The sequence below is a fragment of the Centroberyx gerrardi genome, chromosome 2 (genome assembly GCF_048128805.1).
Source record: "Centroberyx gerrardi isolate f3 chromosome 2, fCenGer3.hap1.cur.20231027, whole genome shotgun sequence".
Classification (NCBI taxonomy): domain Eukaryota; kingdom Metazoa; phylum Chordata; class Actinopteri; order Beryciformes; family Berycidae; genus Centroberyx; species Centroberyx gerrardi.
In genome coordinates, this window is record NC_135998.1 from 26,183,265 (window position 1) to 26,201,368 (window position 18,104).

At 43.4% G+C, this 18,104-nt stretch overlaps 1 protein-coding gene across 1 annotated transcript; it reads left to right on the forward strand.

Moving 5' to 3' along the window:
* The first annotated feature begins 966 nt into the window (after positions 1 to 966).
* dmgdh (dimethylglycine dehydrogenase) lies at positions 967 to 17,544 on the forward strand. Its single transcript, XM_071901750.2, has 16 exons — positions 967 to 1,106; positions 1,506 to 1,674; positions 2,687 to 2,785; positions 2,871 to 3,035; positions 4,039 to 4,243; positions 9,577 to 9,825; positions 11,672 to 11,870; positions 11,974 to 12,143; positions 12,277 to 12,430; positions 13,713 to 13,878; positions 14,134 to 14,264; positions 15,367 to 15,584; positions 15,743 to 15,900; positions 16,040 to 16,099; positions 16,287 to 16,421; positions 16,525 to 17,544. Exons 1-16 carry the CDS (start codon positions 985 to 987, stop codon positions 16,735 to 16,737), a joined length of 2,613 nt encoding a protein of 870 aa, XP_071757851.2. The 5' UTR covers positions 967 to 984; the 3' UTR covers positions 16,738 to 17,544.
* The last annotated feature ends 560 nt before the right edge of the window (positions 17,545 to 18,104 follow it).

The window sequence follows — 18,104 nt, forward strand, 5'->3', positions numbered from 1 at the left end:
TCACAATGATGATGATGAATACGTAAATGAAATTAGGGGTATTAGGTGGGATTACGTGAAGACTAATCAGATGAAGAAAATAATAAAGACTTGTTTTTTGTGTCACTGTCTCACTTTCCTTTATGATTTTTTTCATTTTTGTGTAAAAACTGAATTAACTCTAAACTGTTTCAGATATTTACCTAAGTTGTGCACACACACACATACAGCAGTTTAATCATATATTTTTGTCAATCATATATGTTTAGGCTATATACTGTATTTGTTATCAACATAAATTCCCAGCTCAAACCAGTTGCAGCTATTCCAGGGGGTTTAGGGGTTGTGTTGCAATAAAAGGCTCAAGGACAGCTGAGAGATAAATATGGACTGGATACAGCAGGAACTGATAAAAATGTGTGTTTCTCTATTTCACCACTGCTTTGTTTGTGAATTAACCACATGATTCAGACACAAATAACATGCTAAATAACCTCTCTGGAGTAATCTCTTTTCTAGTTCCTTTTCCAGCTTTACTGCAGGAAAAATGGAGCTTGCATCAATGTTGTTAGTAAATATATAACCAATGTCTTTTTCTATCTCTTGGTGTCATGCATGCAAGCTTTCAATAATGCATGCGTACAAATTAACAAATAAAACATTCTTTGGTCTCTATTCATTCCACTCTAATAGATGCATTTACGAGTAGGCTGAAACCATTCAGAGATTTGCTTATTGCCGTGTTTTTTAGTAGGTACAGTATGTGGCCCACATTTGACGTTTCAGCACGTAAAGCGTTAACTTGACGGGGTGGACCTGGGTAAAGTTTCACTGTACCCAAGTCTTGACTTGGTTCGCGACTTGTGGGCGTTGTTGTTGCATGTGTTAATGCAGGATCGAGATATTTGGAGCTGCAGGACAACGTTGGGATTTAGTGAGAGGAGGGCTTAGTATGCTTTGAGTTGCACATACTTGTTTCTTTTTTTTTTTTAAATTAGCTCAGCCATGTCGCGGATATTTAACCTAATCAACATCAATGTGCGGAGACATTTACCCGCGTGTCGAGGAATTGCTCGGCTTCCTCTGCGAACTATATGTTGCACTTCAAGAAAACACGCTGGAGAGGGGTGAGACACTCTCGTTTTTACCGCAAGAAATATTGACATCTGACTTGTCATTTTCCTTAAACACGTCTCAGTCGGTCGATTAAAAACAAACGAGGAAAAAGCAACAAATAAACAAGTCACAGTTGGACACACTCCGCGTTTGCTATTCAGTGCACATAGATCAATAACGTGCATAACTTCACAGCTGCTGTTCCATGCAACTTTGTATGTCATGCACAGCTTATGCCCACTTTACTATGTCTGCTCCTCTGACTGCTCATGGCTGCATGTTTTGCATATAGCCTTTCATCTTCTCTGATAGATAGTGTAAATGGTCCAGTGAAGTGCATCAAGTATCATGGTGTATGGAATATTATATAGAGCTAATCAATTCTACTGATTTCTTTAATTCCTTTTCAGTGATGCATCAACAGTATTGGGAAAGCGGTGGAAGGACACTGCAGACACTGTCATCATTGGTGGTGGCTGTGTGGGCGTCAGCGTGGCCTACCACCTTGCCAAAGGTGGCATGAAGGATGTGGTCCTGCTGGAGAAGTCTGAGCTGACCGCTGGCTCCACCTGGCACGCTGTAGGTCTTGCAATGGGACTCTCTGATGGCATCGGGTCCCCGGGGGTCCAAAGGGTTGTGTTTATGGGCAGTGATCATAGTACATGTTGAATGCGGAGGTGGACATATGGTCAAACAAAACGTGGTCTGTGCCACATACCACTTCTGCTGCAGAACACTGCAGTCCATTCAGTTCTCATTCTGAAAGTCGTCATGTGTAGCCACACTCTCTGTGTTTATGTTTAAAATACCTTCAGATATTTTTTTCAATTTTCTTAATCAGTTCTGTTTGCCTGAGTGTATGTGTATGAATGCTGTCTGAGCATATATTTTGTGTGACGCGGCATTCTCTTAGATATTTACAAGTTCCAGTACTTGGTTAAACACCCATGCTGCAGACCTTAAGGCAACATAGCATGGTGGAGGGGGAGAAAGGGCAGAGGAATATTGTGTAGTTGATATCAGCAAAAGTAATACTGTAATCAGGCATTTAGTATAGTTAGAGAATGAGTACACCTAGTTATGTTGCAAATGACAACTGTGGAGAGGCTCTCCCTCAACAGTCTCATAAGCAGTGAGGGTGTTTACAGCCTTCTCTGTTAGCCATCGAGGGCAGCTGTCAATGATATAGGACTTCTAAGGCATCTGAGGAGTTGACCCACTTACTTCTTTACCCCCCTCCCGTTTCTCTTGAAGGCACTGCAGTGTAATGCTATAAATACATTACCCACATGTCGGAGGGGAAAATGACCCTTATCCAGTTACCCTCTCTATAATATTCAAAGATGTTACATAGCTGATGGTGTGGGCCACTGACCTCCTTATTACACTCAAATTAAAGGGAAGTGGTGTGCTTGCTCTATTAGTTATTGGTTCAACATGTATTTAGTATAGAAGAGATGGCAGTTACTTCAGATTACTTGCAGATTACAGATATCAAGATGGAGTGTATGCATGTTGTGTCTTCATGGATGTGTCTTGTGTGTGTGTTTGAGATTATCATTTATGATGGGGAGTTTGTTTTGTGTTTCAGGCTGGTTTGACAACATACTACCACCCAGGGATCAACCTCAAGAAGGTTCACTATAACAGCATTAAACTGTATGAGAGCCTGGAGGCTGAGACTGGACAGGTAAAGTGCATTGCTCGTCTTTCACAGTTTTGATGTGTGTGTCCGTGTGTGTGTTTGTATTTCATTATATTGTCTTTCTCTGTAGGCGGTGGGCTTCCACCAGCCAGGTAGCATCCGTATTGCTTCAACCCCAGTTCGAGTGGATGAGCTGAGGTACCAGATGGCCCGCACGCACTGGCATCCAACGCCGCAGTTCCTTATCGAACCAGAGAAAGTCCATGAACTTTTCCCTCTGCTCAACATGGACAAGGTCTGTCAGAACCAATGCAAAATGAAAGAGATCACCACAGATCATGTGTATAGAGAATGTAACCCTCGTGGATTGACGTCCATGTGCAATCCGCAGCACGCCGAATGAATAAGAAGTGCTGGGTGTGTGTTGGACTATGAAATAGAGTAGTAGGACTCAACACGGTCCGAAATTAAAACCCGCCAAGTGCCAAAAAATGTGTTTTTGGCGGATTAATCAATAACAATCAGCCGCCACACTGGCTGGTAACTGTGCCTCAGTTATATAAGTAGATTCTTTAGTGTTTGCCTGTTCTCAAACTTTGTCCCTATTTTCTTCCATGGTTGTGCAAATGAAACTGAAAGAAGTTCTGAATGCAAGGGGGGTAGTGCAGGGGGCGGAGCTCGTGCGTACATTGAAATACCCGGGGGGGGCGGAGAATTTCCACCAAAACAGAGCGGACGTGCCGGACTGCTTGTTTAGAAAGCTTGAAACCTCAGCAGCCATTGAGGTGACTGGCACTGATCAACAACACCTGCGAACCCCCGCTGACATATTATGGTGATTTTGTGCAATGAGCCAGGAAAATATTACTGATTGTTCTTTAAAATAAAGGTTCAATAAAATAAAAATAAAATAAATTTAGCGACACAAGACCTACTGTACAATTGAGCAAATTTTTTATTAAAACTATTAAAACTTATTAGTACTTAAAAACATTGAAAACAGACAGGGTGACATATTTCTGTGAAAAATGTAAGTTAATTCCAGGATGAGTGCATGCATTGTGTTTATGGGCCATTGGCATGTTAAATTAGTTGAGGAGCTTCATGTCATCAGCTGAAATATGTGAAGTTGAGATGGGCCAAGAATGACCAGTTTGTACTAGTGCTTTATGTTTAAGAAACTTTTTATCAACATATTTTCTATTATCATTTATCAACATTTTTAATGGACACCATCAATGGTGATGAATATGATGTATTTGTGTACATGTTATATGAGAGTTTATGTACATTTTCAGGTGATCGCAGGTCTGTACAACCCAGGAGACGGCCACATTGACCCTTACTCTCTGACTATGGCTCTGGCTGCTGGGGCACGCATGTATGGTGCCCAGATCTACAACCAAGCCCCGGTGTCCGGCCTCACCCCGACCTCCGACGGCAAGTGGGATGTCCAGACTCCTCACGGGACAGTCCGTGCCAATCGCATTGTCAATGCAACAGGTTTGTATTTGAACATTCATGTTATGCTTGTACATCTGCTCTTAATGCACTGGCAGTGTCTTCTGTGTTTTTCAATGGCTGAACACACTCTGAAAGTATGACAAGACATGTCAACCCTTGATGCGTCTGCTCAAGTGAAAACCAGAAAAATGCGTTTTAGTTCAGTTTTAGTTTAATTTACTATTTTTCCTTCCTTTGTTTTGACAAATTTCCCTGATATATTCATCTATTTTTTATAAACTGAACAGCAACTTTTAGAAGCTGTAACATTTGTGTTATGTCACGTTTAAAAATGATAGATCATATGGGCTGGTCTGTAGCTGGCTGATTTGTTAAGCGCAGCACTTTGCAATTGCTTACACTACAAATTACACATTTGCAGTGGCAGACAGTGTAGGAAGTGAGTACTTGCTGGTCTGGAATGATCTCCCTCTCTCCCCTGCCCCTAGTGTTTGTCTCTGTGCATTAGCATGTCGAAAACTGAAATTAATTCAACATATAACTTATTATTGGCTTAATGAGTAAGGTACATGGAAATATACTCTCCATTCAAAATAAAATCATGAGAGGAGCATGTAATTCGTTTAAAATTCAAAGTACCTCTTTTAACCTCTCTCGTTTTCACTAATGAAGTTTAATAATTTACCACTAAAACACACCATGTGATAAAATGCAACCAGCTGCAACAGCCTACAGTGCATATAAGCATTTAATGCAATCATTCCTTTTCAGTCATCTTAATAATGCGACTTTCAAATTAGCAATTTGTTCCTCTCAGCATATGACACTATTTTCCCTGCTACTTAAAGTTGTCATTTCTTCAAATATCAGCACAGCAAAATAGACTTAAGGCTTAACTGAAACGCGCATTAGAAGACATTGAATTTTACTGTGTGATGTGCTTTTTTGTAGTATGTTAGTAAGTTACATAGTATCTCCTGCTAACAGAAAGGTGGAAAGTCCCGTGCTAAAATGAGACTCTCAGGTAATGATCACTGCAGTCTGCTGTACTCGCAGGCAAAGAGATGCAGCTAAACCTTGTTAGCAACTATTTTGTTACTCCCAATTTCTGCTGTTTTAATTATGACAACCAAAACTGTCATGCAGTGAAGACATGAGGTTTGCGCAAAAAGAATGCCACCACAGTGCAGACATATTCTCTACTCATTGGTCAATAAATGATATTATCTGCAGACACCCTACAACCAGGGACCTTTGAGCAAGCAGGCCAGTGCTTGCAGAGTTCAGAGAAAGGGGTTATTTGGCTTGAACTGGGTCATACCAGTTCTAGGGGGATTTTGTTGGCAGAATCTCCCCTTCCCCTGCTGCTGCTGTTTATCTTGCAAGGTTCAGGAATTTTGCCTTGATCTCTCCCTTCTCTCTTTCCTCGGTCTTTAGAGGATACTATGCAAGTTTCCTGCAAAAGTTCTTTCCAGACAGTAAAAATGTTCTGCAATTCCAATCAGTTACAAATGAATAGTAACTGCAACTGCTAAATTAATATAAATATGAATGACAGGAATGACATGCAGATGTGCATGCATTTTGATAATACTTGGCAGTTGCTGCAATGCATGAACTCATGAAAATGATCTCACACGAACTGGGTACAGTAAGGCCTGTCGATAGCATTATATAGGCCTTGCAGAGAACATGTTATACAGCTGCATTCGCGTTTTCTTCCAGAGTTTATCCCTCCCTTAGTTGTACATTGTCTAATGTAGCTGAAGGCATTAATGGCCTTCATTGGCCTTTTGCCTTTAGTTTGTCCATCAGCCAGTCCAAACAGGCCAACAGTTCAGATTTCATCCAATCCTGAAGCAGCAGCACATGCACACCTCCTGACAGAAGTTTTAACATTTTCATGCTGATGCTCATTTTGATGATTTCCTTTTTTTTTAATTAAAGAGAACAAACTTTTAGATCCAGAGGCTAAAATTTCCACAGGACTTTTCTCTTCAAACTGACGTTTATGAGTTTGAAGTTTAGCTTAGTGGATTTGTATCAACATTGCCTCTGTCATACCTAAACTAGTAGTTGGCACTTTGAAGGTAATTTTCTTACATTTATTTTTATAATTTGTATTTATCCAGAGAAAGTTTGCTGAGTATGCATGCTTTTTCCAGCAGGGCCCAGCTTCACACACAGTTACACATGTTCACTCCAGCTGCTAGTACAACCAGTCTTCACTGAACAGTAGAAAACCCCACGGGAGGAGTCTGGGGCCTAAGTGCCTTGCTCAAGGGCACCTTAACAGTAGATGTTGAAGGAGGGAAGATAATGACTCATTCACTTTCCTCACCTCGGTTTCCCTAGCCTGTCTGGGGATTCAAACCGGTGACCTTCCAGCCACAAGCCCACTTTTCTAACGTAAAGGCTTCACTGCCTATTTGAGGCTCTTGAAAATGCTGCCACAAAATTCTGCAAGACAAGCTATTTGTAGAGTTTACTTAAGGTCACTGCTTTTCCTTTGTGTGTGTGTGTGTGTGTGTGTGTGTGTGTGTGTGTGTGTATGTTGGGGGGGGGGGGGGGGGTACAATTTACAACAGATGCTTCTGCTTTGCGGTTTGCCAAAATAACTTCAATGGGAGAGCAGATCCTGAGGTACTGGTGTAGCGCTGGAAGAGTCTCTGCCTCTTTCCTTCTTTCTCTCCCATGTTCACCCTGTAACATTACCCCCCCCGTCCTCTCTGTCTTCCCTTTTCCCCTCAGATGTTCTTCTCCTCCTTTTCCCTATGCTATAGCTTAAAATCCCCTCATCTTCCTTTATAGTGACCTTCTAGGCTGCTTTTACCTCCTCCCTTCTTCACATTTCTTACCCATTCTCTTCTCTTTCCTCCACAAGGCCTCCAGCCATTATCTCCCTCCCCCACATCTTGTTTTTGTAATTTCTATTGACAGTGGGAACTCAAACTGTAGCATTGTGTGGAACACAGGCAGTACCCCCACTTCCCGATACGAGTGTTTAGCCCCCCGACCAATGGGAGCCTACTATAAGGTTGAAGGTCATGTCTCCTAGAATGTCACCCCACAGGATCAGTTTGGCTGTATTGGCCTTGTGACCCATTAATGAATGAAGAGGGGGTTCCTTTGACCCCTGGGCGAGTGCTAGTTTATAATATGCTCTTGCAGACCTTCATAATAAGGGCTTGTGTCCCATAATATGCAGCCTTGAGTACCGAATTAAGTGTCCGTTTCACAAAATGTGCTATATTCTCTTGATTTCATTGACACAAAATGGACACAAGTATTTCACCAAAAGGACAAAATGACTTTAATTAATGACCTTTTAGAAAGAATTTGCCTTATTATGATATAACTCAGGGTCATGAATAGGGACACAAACAGAGTTTAACGGTGGGTGTAGTCAGCTGATGTAGACATGGCAGAACTTATTTCAGAAGTAGCTTTATTTGAACTTGTTGAGTCCATTCATTAGAGCACTATTCCTGGGAAGCCCAGTGAATCGGCCCTGTGTGCAGAGATCTGGTAAACATGCTGGTAAAAACTCTCCTCCACAGCTCAGCTCTTGCCCAAACTGCCTGGGACCTTATCTGGATGTAGGGTATGTGGACCTCAACCCCCCACCCCCCACCTCCACCCTGCCCGCTCCTGCCTCAGGATAAAGTTCAGATATGGAGCATTTACATATAAAAAAAGGGGGTGTTATGCTAAAAGATACCTACAGTATAGATATACATATGCTTACTGTATATTGTTGCTGCTATGCAGGCTATTACAGACATTTGAGAGAAAAATCCAAATGAATACCATATATAGCATATTTGGACTGTCTCTTCATATGGCAATAGATACTTTCATTTTGTACAGCAACATACTGTATATTAGAACCACACTTGGAAGATAGTAGAAATCAAGAGCAGGGGTTACAAGATTCTCCCTGTGTTTCAGCTGGTTGAGGCCTTACACTGTAGGTCCAAGCAGCTGAGTTGGCACGAGGTCCACACTGATCTAGGTTATAGTCACATGTCCCACTTACAGACTCACAAAGCATAATATCTGTTGTGTGGCTGAAGACCTTAACTGTTAGTGTGTAATGTGTATGCCATCTGAGGCTATGCTATAGGTCAAGGTTTTTATGTCAAAGACCCCAAAATAGATATGTATTAGACCATGGTCATAATTTGGTATTTGGTCATTTTAATACAGTCACTCTTATACATTCTGTTATTGTGCTAAAGTCTAGTGAGTGAAATAATAGTAACATTAAACTGCTGGGGACCCTCTCCTGGCCCCCTGGTGGTCCCCAGACCCCACATTGGGAACCACTGCATATAGAGAGTAAGAAAGCCCTGAACCAGCAGTTCAGAAATAATGTTATGTCAGGGCTGTTTATCCATCCTGATTTCCATTTCAGCCTGCGGCTTTGGGTCTTACATGTACTTCACCAAGACAGCATTCCGCAACAGTGGGAGAGACAGATAACAGGGAGCCAGTCAGTGAAATACCGCTGTTACATAATTGAAATGACTGTAGACCACTGAGGCAACTGAGGCCGACTGGTTTCATACCACGTGTCAAAATAGTAAAATAGTGGCAGCTGGTAAGCTTATTGAGAAATGCGTTTACAATGACACATCAGTCATCTGTTGGAAAAGGTCTGTGGAGCCATGGTGAGGAATGTAACTCTTTTAGCTCCTCAAGCATACACAATGTCTCCACATGCACTCATACGGCATCAGCGCTTTTACACCATCATACATTTGGTTGCAATTTCTCAGTATTTTATGGGCTCCTCTGTTCTGATCCTCTAAATGCCGGGATGATAAAACAATAGAGCCTTGGTGTGTTTGTAAAAGCTTCTATTCTTAAGTTTGTTTTCCCTTCCCTGTGGTTGACAGACACTAAATCAACACTATAATGTCTGCTTACACGTACATGCCAAACTGGGCGTATAGCCACTTTTGTGTGTGTGTGAGTGTGTGTGTGTGTCTATTTGTGTCTGAACGTGTTTGCGCATGTGTTTACTTCTGTATTTGTACATGAAGTGTATTCTGCATTCCTGAGTCTCAGTTCAGTTGAGTCTCAGTTCATCTTAAAATCACAGGACGTTATGTACTGACATTTTCTGATCACTTGTTGACGACATACATGCTAATTATTTTTAGCGAATACAACCTAAATTGCAACCAGCATTTGAAGAAAATACTACTCGGTTTCATAAATAACATGTTATTTATTGGACACTCCAGTCATTATTTGTCAATAACAGAAACAACGGTTACGGTGTATAGGAATGCATGTGTCAAAGATAAAATTCAGTGGTATTATGATTTAATTAATTAATCTAATACATATATATTGGTTGACAGGGTTCTGGGCCCGGGAGGTGGGAAAGTTGATTGGGTTCGAACACCCCACCATCCCAGTGCATCACCAGTACGTAGTGACAGCCACAGTGCCAGAGGTGAAGGCTCTGAAGACTGAGCTGCCTGTGATCAGAGACCTGGAGGGCTCCTACTATCTGCGTCAGGAAAGAGACGGCCTGCTGTTTGGACCGTACGAAAGGATGGAGAAGATGGTGCTACAGGACTCCTGGGTCAGAGACGGCGTGCCTCCAGGTCTGACTGTCTGTCTGTCTGTCTGCCTGTCTGTCTGCCTGTCTGCCTGTCTGTCCGTCCGTCTGTCTGTCTGTCTGCCTGTCTGTCTGTCTGTCTGTCTGTCTGTCTGCCTGCTTGCCTGCCTGCCTGTCTGCCTGTCTGTCCGTCTGTCCGTCTGTCTGTCTGCCTGTCTGCCTGCCTGTCTGTCTGTCTGTCTGTCTGTCTGTCTGTCTGCCTGCTTGCCTGCCTGCCTGTCTGCCTGTCTGTCTGCCTGTCTGTCTGCCTGTCTGCCTGTCTGTCTGTCTGTCTGTCTGTCTGCCTGCCTGCCTGCCTGCCTGTCTGCCTGTCTGTCTGTCTGCCTGTCTGTCTGTCTGTCTGTCTGTCTGTCTGTCTGCCTGTCTGTCCGTCCGTCCGTCCGTCCGTCCGTCCGTCTGCCTGTCTGTCCGTCCGTCCGTCCGTCCGTCTGCCTGTCTGTCTGCCTGTCTGTCTGTCTGTCTGTCTGTCTGCCTGCTTGCCTGCCTGCCTGTCTGCCTGTCTGTCCGTCTGTCCGTCTGTCCGTCTGCCTGTCTGCCTGCCTGTCTGTCTGTCTGTCTGTCTGTCTGTCTGTCTGCCTGTCTGTCTGTCTGCCTGCCTGCCTGCCTGCCTGTCTGCCTGTCTGTCTGTCTGTCTGTCTGTCTGTCTGCCTGTCTGTCTGTCTGTCTGTCTGTCTGTCTGCCTGTCTGTCCGTCCGTCCGTCCGTCCGTCCGTCCGTCCGTCCGCCTGTCTGTCCGTCCGTCCGTCCGTCCGTCCGTCTGCCTGTCTGTCCGTCCGTCCGTCCGTCCGTCTGTCTGCCTGTCTGTCCGTCCGTCTGCCTGTCTGTCTGTCTGCCTGTCTGCCTGCCTGTCTGTCTGCCTGTTTGTCTGCCTGTCTGCCTGCCTGTCTGTCTGTCTGTCTGTCTGTCTGCCTGCTTGCCTGCCTGCCTGTCTGCCTGCCTGTCTGCCTGTCTGTCTGCCTGTCTGTCTGTCTGTCTGTCTGCCTGCTTGCCTGCCTGCCTGTCTGCCTGTCTGTCTGCCTGCCTGTCTGTCTGTCTGTCTGCCTGTCTGTCTGCCTGTCTGTCTGTCTGTCTGCCTGCTTGCCTGCCTGCCTGTCTGCCTGTCTGTCTGCCTGCTTGCCTGCCTGCCTGTCTGCCTGTCTGTCTGCCTGTCTGTCTGTCTGTCTGTCTGCCTGCTTGCCTGCCTGCCTGTCTGCCTGTCTGTCTGCCTGCCTGTCTGTCTGTCTGTCTGCCTGCCTGCCTGTCTGCCTGTCTGTCTGCCTGTCTGTCTGTCTGTCTGTCTGCCTGTCTGCCCGTCTGTCTGTCTGTCTGCCCGTCTGTCTATCTGTCTGTCTGTCATGCACAAAGCTTTGTGGCCTGGATCCACTAAAGTTTGCATGTGTGCTTATTATTTTGCGCCCATCAAAATGGAAGATCTTGGCCTACTAACCAGGCTTGCTAACATTTTATTCAGCTAAATTATACAGGTAACTGGGGCACAGAAACGTTGCACTTTTAACAAAATGTATATGCACTTTGAGGTGTGTCAATCATGGCAGAATTTAATCCCCCAGATTGACCTGCTTTATTTTATCTTTTTTTTGGTCACAATTTTTCTCATAGCTACTTTGTTTTGACAGTGACCTAAAATTAATTTATTGACCCAATGGATATTGGTAAATCGAAAGCAGAACTGGAGCAATGCTTCCGAACTTACTCTTTTTACAAATGGAAATGGTTTGCACTCTTTGTAGATCTGGGCCTATGCGACTTGTCTCTGTTCAACAACTAACACTTCTGTTTGTCTTCCTGCCTGTCTTGTTACCAGTCTTCTGACGCTGTATGTGTGTGCCGCAGGTTTCGGTAAGGAGCTGTTCGAATCGGACCTGGACAGGATCATGGACCATGTTGAGATGGCCATGGAGATGGTCCCTGTGTTGAAGAATGCTGACATAATCAATATTGTGTCTGGACCAATCACCTACACCCCTGACCTGCTGCCCATGGTTGGGCCACACCATGGAGCACGCAACTACTGGACTGCCATTGGATTTGGGTATGTGTGGAAGGATTGGAATCTGCAGGATAGGGATTTGGTTAGCACATTAGTAGATTGTGGCTGACTGGAAACGTTCAATGCATGGACTTCATGTGTCCAGGTATGGAGTGATCCATGCCGGTGGTATTGGTAAGTTCCTGAGTGACTGGATTAGGACTGGAGAACCTCCCTACGACCTGATCGAATGTGACCCCAACCGCTATGGAAAATGGACTGATGTACCTTACATGTGTATCAAAGCGAGAGAATCCTATGGCTACAACAATGTGGGTAAGAAGAGGATCCCAGTACTTTCTCCTTAAAGCAAACCAAGTCAATGACGGTTCATCCTTGATTACACAATCCCTTCTCTTTTTACTGTCACCACATACTCTTCCCTTCCCTCCTCTGTCCATCTCTCTAGTGGGTTACCCGAAGGAGGAGCGTTTTGCAGGCCGTCCAACCTGCCGCACAAGTGGCGTGTATGAACTGCTCAAGGACAAGGCATCCATGGGTTTTCACGCTGGCTGGGAACAGCCTCACTGGTTCTACAAGTCTGGAGACGACATTGGATACAAGTAAGACATCCAGTCAGCTTTGGTTTGATTGGCAAGACCCCACCCATACCTATCTTACAGCAAGAACAACACGCTACAACAACAATGAACATTCATTAGCAGTCATTGAGAGAGGTAAACAACTTAACAAGCTTCCCTAACGGTTTTTACTCTTGCTTCTTAACTGTCTTTTGTGCTTTGTTTTAATGGCTGACTGCTGCTGCAGTCCTCTAAGCCAGGCATCGCACATTCCTGCCCTAGAGCCACACCACAACCACTTACCATTCTACAACACCCTATCACCATCTGTGGTTGGGTAATGAGTACATTGCAATCATGCTCGACTGTTGTGCCGGTACACAGCAATGGAGAAAGTCAGCGACTTGTTTCCGGTGGAAACATAGAACATAAAATTGCAGCTGCCATATAGCTATCTAAAGCCAGTGTCCTAACTGTATTGTCTCCTGAGTGTAAGTAAGAGTAAATGTTCGAGGATGCAATGTTCTCTCTTTTTGAGATGGGAGGGTTGTCCTCCAGATGTATCTGCTGGTAGCAAAGCAGAGTAGAACAGCCACCCACCCCCACACACACGTACACACACACACACACACACACACACACACACACAGATCCTGTAAATATATCAGTCAGTTCTGACAAGTGGTGCTGAAATGAGCTCACCACACAGAGTTTAAGAGTTTGCTTCAAGCAGCAGCACAATAGCAGCATTTAGATACAACACTGAAGGATCAGGACCGCTGCTAATATTCAACAGCACATGCAGACAACTGTGCTGGACACTACTTGGCGCTGTGAAGAATCTGATTCTCTAAATATGCACCATGACATTATTTAAAACCGCATGATAACATGTATTTTTTTTTTAGATAACCCGAGAAATGTTTGGAATCTTGCCAAACCTAGCATGTAGAATCAATTGTAGTTGCTTACTTGTAGTTGCTCATATCTGTGACATGGAGTTTACCTCGTGTAAAAATATAGGCTGTATATGGCCCCAGTTCTCATTATGCAACTCTTTTATCACCTACCAGTGCTTAATCTTTAATCTGTCCCAGCTGTGTGCAATGCTATATCTTTTATATGCTGTAACAACCTTAAGTCTTACAGGCAATAGATTATGATTCAGTGCTTGCATTAGAACTTTATGTATTAGTCATACTTTTGCATCAATTGTGCATTATGCATTGAAGCCAATGAAAGAAAACATTTGGTAGAAAGTTGCTACTCAGTTAAGTATTAGACCCAAATGAGAAAATAACATGGCTTTTGTGCTGTGCCCCAGGCCCAGTTTCCGCCGTACCAACTGGTTCAGACCGGTTGGCAGGGAGTGTAAGCTGGTGATGGAGAAGGTGGGAGTGATCGACCTGACGCCGTTTGGAAAGTTCATAGTGAAGGGGAAGGACTCGCACAAGTTGTTGGACCGTGTGTTCGCCAACACCATGCCCAAGGTAGAACACTCGCTTCGTCTTACTGACTTGTCGACTAACGTCGGGTTGAATTTTCACTTGCTGTACCTGTAAATGTAAAATGATTACTTAATACTTTTACTACACCTTTCAATGATACCATGCCTCAAGTTGACAAGACACTTTCCTACCGTACATGATGACAAAACTATCATTAAAAGTAGTGGAACATGGGGCAATGCTCTGAAATTTGTCTCCCTCTGTCTTTGTCCCTGTCTCTGCCCTGTGTGCTTTCAGGTGGGCCTGACTAATATCAGCCACATGTTGACTCCCACTGGGAGAGTCTATGCCGAGGTCACCATCACCCAGCTGGCACCAGGAGAGTTTCTGCTTATCACAGGCTCGGGTTCGGAGCTGCATGACCTCAGGTGAGACGCATCCAACCGTGTGCATGTGCACATTTCTCACTCTAGTATAAGCTAATGAGGGTAGCTTTAGTTAACTTCTACTGCAGCATTAGCTATCCGTTATAGTCCCATCTGATGTTTGTTAGCTAATTATTAATGGGTTACCTGTTTGGTATATGTGCTACGTTTAAAACTTTGCCGCCCTATGCAGCCTTTGTTAGCACACAAATGTGACTCGTGCTAGACGCAATGAATTATGGTCATTGTAGTTCACCAACACACTTTCAATACTTCAATACTACTACACTACATTGACAAGACTTGCCAGGTTTGAATGCTATTTTAGTGCATCCTAGCACCCAAAATAAATAAATCTAACTTGAACAAAAATTCACTTGGGTGGCAAAATTTACCATAGCGGGCTGCACAAATATTAACATTATATGGGAAACACTGCACACACAAACACACTGCACACACACCGGCAGAGAAACAGTCCAACATTCAGTTCCCCTGTACATAACACAGGATGCATGATCTTACAGAGGAGCAAAACCGTCCGCAGTTCATAGTCACACACACACCCAAAACTAATCCAGTTGAGTCTAAAGCTGTGCTGTATAACAGTGATCTGACCAGCTGAACCACAAAGTAACACCGAGTGTTTTATTTGCCAGAAACCTAAATCCTAATAGCAGCTGTTAAAAACAACACCCCTCCATTTGCTCCAATCAGGAAGCAGTACATGAGAACGTTCATCTGTCACCCACAGCCTGAGGGAGTCTATCGTTTCATGCTACACAGCGACCCCCAGTGGTAGCAGATCAGCAGGTCCTGGAGGTTATATAGGCCCACATTATTTAGAACACACTGGCTGTGTGCAATGTGGCAATATGGGGAATATGGAAAATAACTGATACATGCATCTATGAAATTGTATATAATGCATTTGTCAATTGTACAAATACATTGAAATGCATTAAGTGTGCAATACGTACTATAATGATGCAATATATTGTCTACCATTGTGTCTGGAGAACTTAAAATGTGGATAACTTCTGGGTAAACAAGTTCAATTTCTGTATGCTGAACATTTTCTCTGCTGATTTTAAATCAACTCCAGGTGGATAGAGACAGAAGCTGCAGATGGCGGCTTCGATGTGGACATCAGCAATGTGACAGAAGATATGGGGGTGCTGGGTGTCGCTGGACCAAACTCCCGTAAGGTTCTCCAGAAACTGACAGATGCAGATTTGAGTGATGCAGGATTCAAGTTCCTGCACTGCAAGTCCATCCAGCTAGGTGGCATTCCTGTCCGAGCCATCAGGATCTCCTACACCGGTACTGTACAGTTTATAAAGTCAAGACAAGATGCAATTGCTAAAGGTAATGCAACTGTTTTCCTAACAACATACTTTGTGTGTGTGTGTGTGTGTGTGTATGTGTGTGTGTGTGTGTGTGTGTGTGTGTGTGTGTGTGTGTGTGTGTGTGCTCCCCAGGCGAGCTGGGTTGGGAGCTGTACATTGAACAGAAGAACATGACAGCAGTGTACCAGGCCATCATGGAGGCAGGACAAGATGAAGGCATTGATAATTTTGGCACCTATGCCATGTCCTCCCTTAGACTGGAGAAGGGCTTTAGAGGCTGGGGAGCTGAGGTACACACACACACACACACACACACACACACACACACACTGGATTTGAATAGCACAGGTTATGAATGACTAATTTTTTCACAAAGCTTAAAAAAGACAGTTTTTATTGCTGAGGGGATGTTCTTGTTGATCTTTAAAGATGAACTGTGATACCAATCCTCTTGAGGCTGGATTGGACTATTTCATCAAACTGAACAAGGTAACCATTCATCTATTTGTTTTTAATTTCCATTCAGTTATTTATACACTATATGTTTATAAATATAATGTTATATAGATTTACTGTATGGTTTAGATCCAAGATTGCATGGTGTGTCTCTTCTGTAGCTATGAATTAAGTCATAACCTCAGGTGAATAAACATTATATTTGTCCGTGTTTGTCCAGCCTGCTGACTTTATTGGCAAGGCAGCCCTGCAGGAGATTAAAGCCAAGGGCTTGAAGAGGAAGCTGTCCTACATCACCATGGATACGGATGATGTCGACCCCGAGGGCAACGAGACCATCTGGCACAATGGCAAGGTTAGCAACACCAAAACTCTGTATTGATTGAGTAGGTGTGATTTGAACATGTTTGTTCTCTGATTATCCTAAATGACCAAATGTTCCTCATGTTTCCCCTCAGGTGGTCGGCAACACGACGTCCGGAGCCTACAGCTACAGCACCCAGCAGAGCCTGGCCTTCGCCTACCTGCCTGTGGAGCTTTGCTCCGTCGGCCAGAAGGTGGAGGTGGAGCTGCTGGGGAGGAAATACCCAGCCATGGTGGTCCAAGAGCCGCTGGTCCTCACCGAGCCCACAAGGACCCGGCTGCAGAAGAAAGCCAAGGGCAAAGCATAAGGACGAACCGGCCGTCAAACCAGTTGCTCACAGGCTTTCCTACACAAGCTAATTAAGAACTAATATCACCAACCATCGCACTCTGAATTACTGTGAATGAGTATGGGACTGTGATGAAGAAAAAGGCTGAAGTGGTGCTGGAAAAAATCATGATGTGTGTTCCATGTATCGAGCTGTTTCCGTCCTGAGTGGAATGTGACGATTGTAGTCTGTTTACAGTGACACACATCGTCACATCTTCCTCTTTCTGCCTGGTCACTTGATGAGGAGGAAGTTGCTAAAACAACTCCTCATTTCAGAAGATCCTCAGTATTCATGTGAGAATGCTTAGCGAAGTCTTTAGTCCATCCAACCGTATGAATGTGTTTTTGAAAGAGAATTAATTGTGATGTCCAAGCAGCATACTGTCTTACAGTGTTTTTCAATGAACCAATAATTGCCTCTTTTAATTCAGTGGAAGGATTTAATGGTTTACGGGTCAGTACCCTTATTTTGGGGAATTTTTCTTTTACTTTTGCAACACTTTTTCAAACAGAAAAGGTCAAATAAACGCTGCTTGTTTATTAATGGGTATAGGTAATAAGAAATTAAGTGACAATGCTGTAATTTTCATAGTCTTAACATCACAGTGGGCTTATTGCAACTTTAACAAACTAAGCATAAAATGTACAAGTAACAGCTATTATATACAGCAATAACCAAATGGAAAAGACATTATGAAAACATGCACAAGCAATTTTTTTTATATAAATCTGTTTTTTTACCTAATTTGTAAGAAAACGGGTGTACATTTAAAACCTTATAATTAAAAGCAATGCTCTCAGAGTCTTGTGTTAGCTGTTCTTTTGTGTGTGTGTGTGTGTGTGTGTGTGCGTGAGTGTGTGTGTGAGTAGGGTAGTGGGGATGGTTTTTTTTTACTTTAATGAATATACCTTATGGAAGCATGCATTCCTCTTTTTCATCTATCACTTATGTTGCCTACATCATTAGGACTGACTTAGGCTGTTTGGAAACCCATCCCTTTAGTTTAGCACACTCTAGCCCCAGTTTAATAATTACAACAGCTTTTCAAGTGCTTCACAAGCAAGATAAATAAAAGATTGAGAAAATGGCAGAGATCGATAAGATATAACCACAATGAGGCAGTGATAATAACTATTGACATAATATTGAATAACTAAATCGCAGGATGCAAGTAATGGCTTATGACTGATATGGATTAAATAAGACTGATAGAGTAAACTAACAGACAAGACAACAACAATAGGCTAAAACTAAAAATGAATCAATAAGAGCCAACGTTTAGCCTTGCAGTAAAAGGATGTTTAACACTATTAAAAGATGATAACAGAGTTAGCAGTGTGGCA

Coding starts and splice junctions, on each gene's coding strand:
- dmgdh (XM_071901750.2), top strand. CDS start 985: ATGTCGCGGATATTTAACCTAATCAACATCAATGTGCGGAGACATTTA. Junction 9,826..11,671: donor CAGAGACGGCGTGCCTCCAG/GTCTGACTGTCT, acceptor TGTGTGCCGCAG/GTTTCGGTAAGGAGCTGTTC. Junction 11,871..11,973: donor TGGACTGCCATTGGATTTGG/GTATGTGTGGAA, acceptor TCATGTGTCCAG/GTATGGAGTGATCCATGCCG.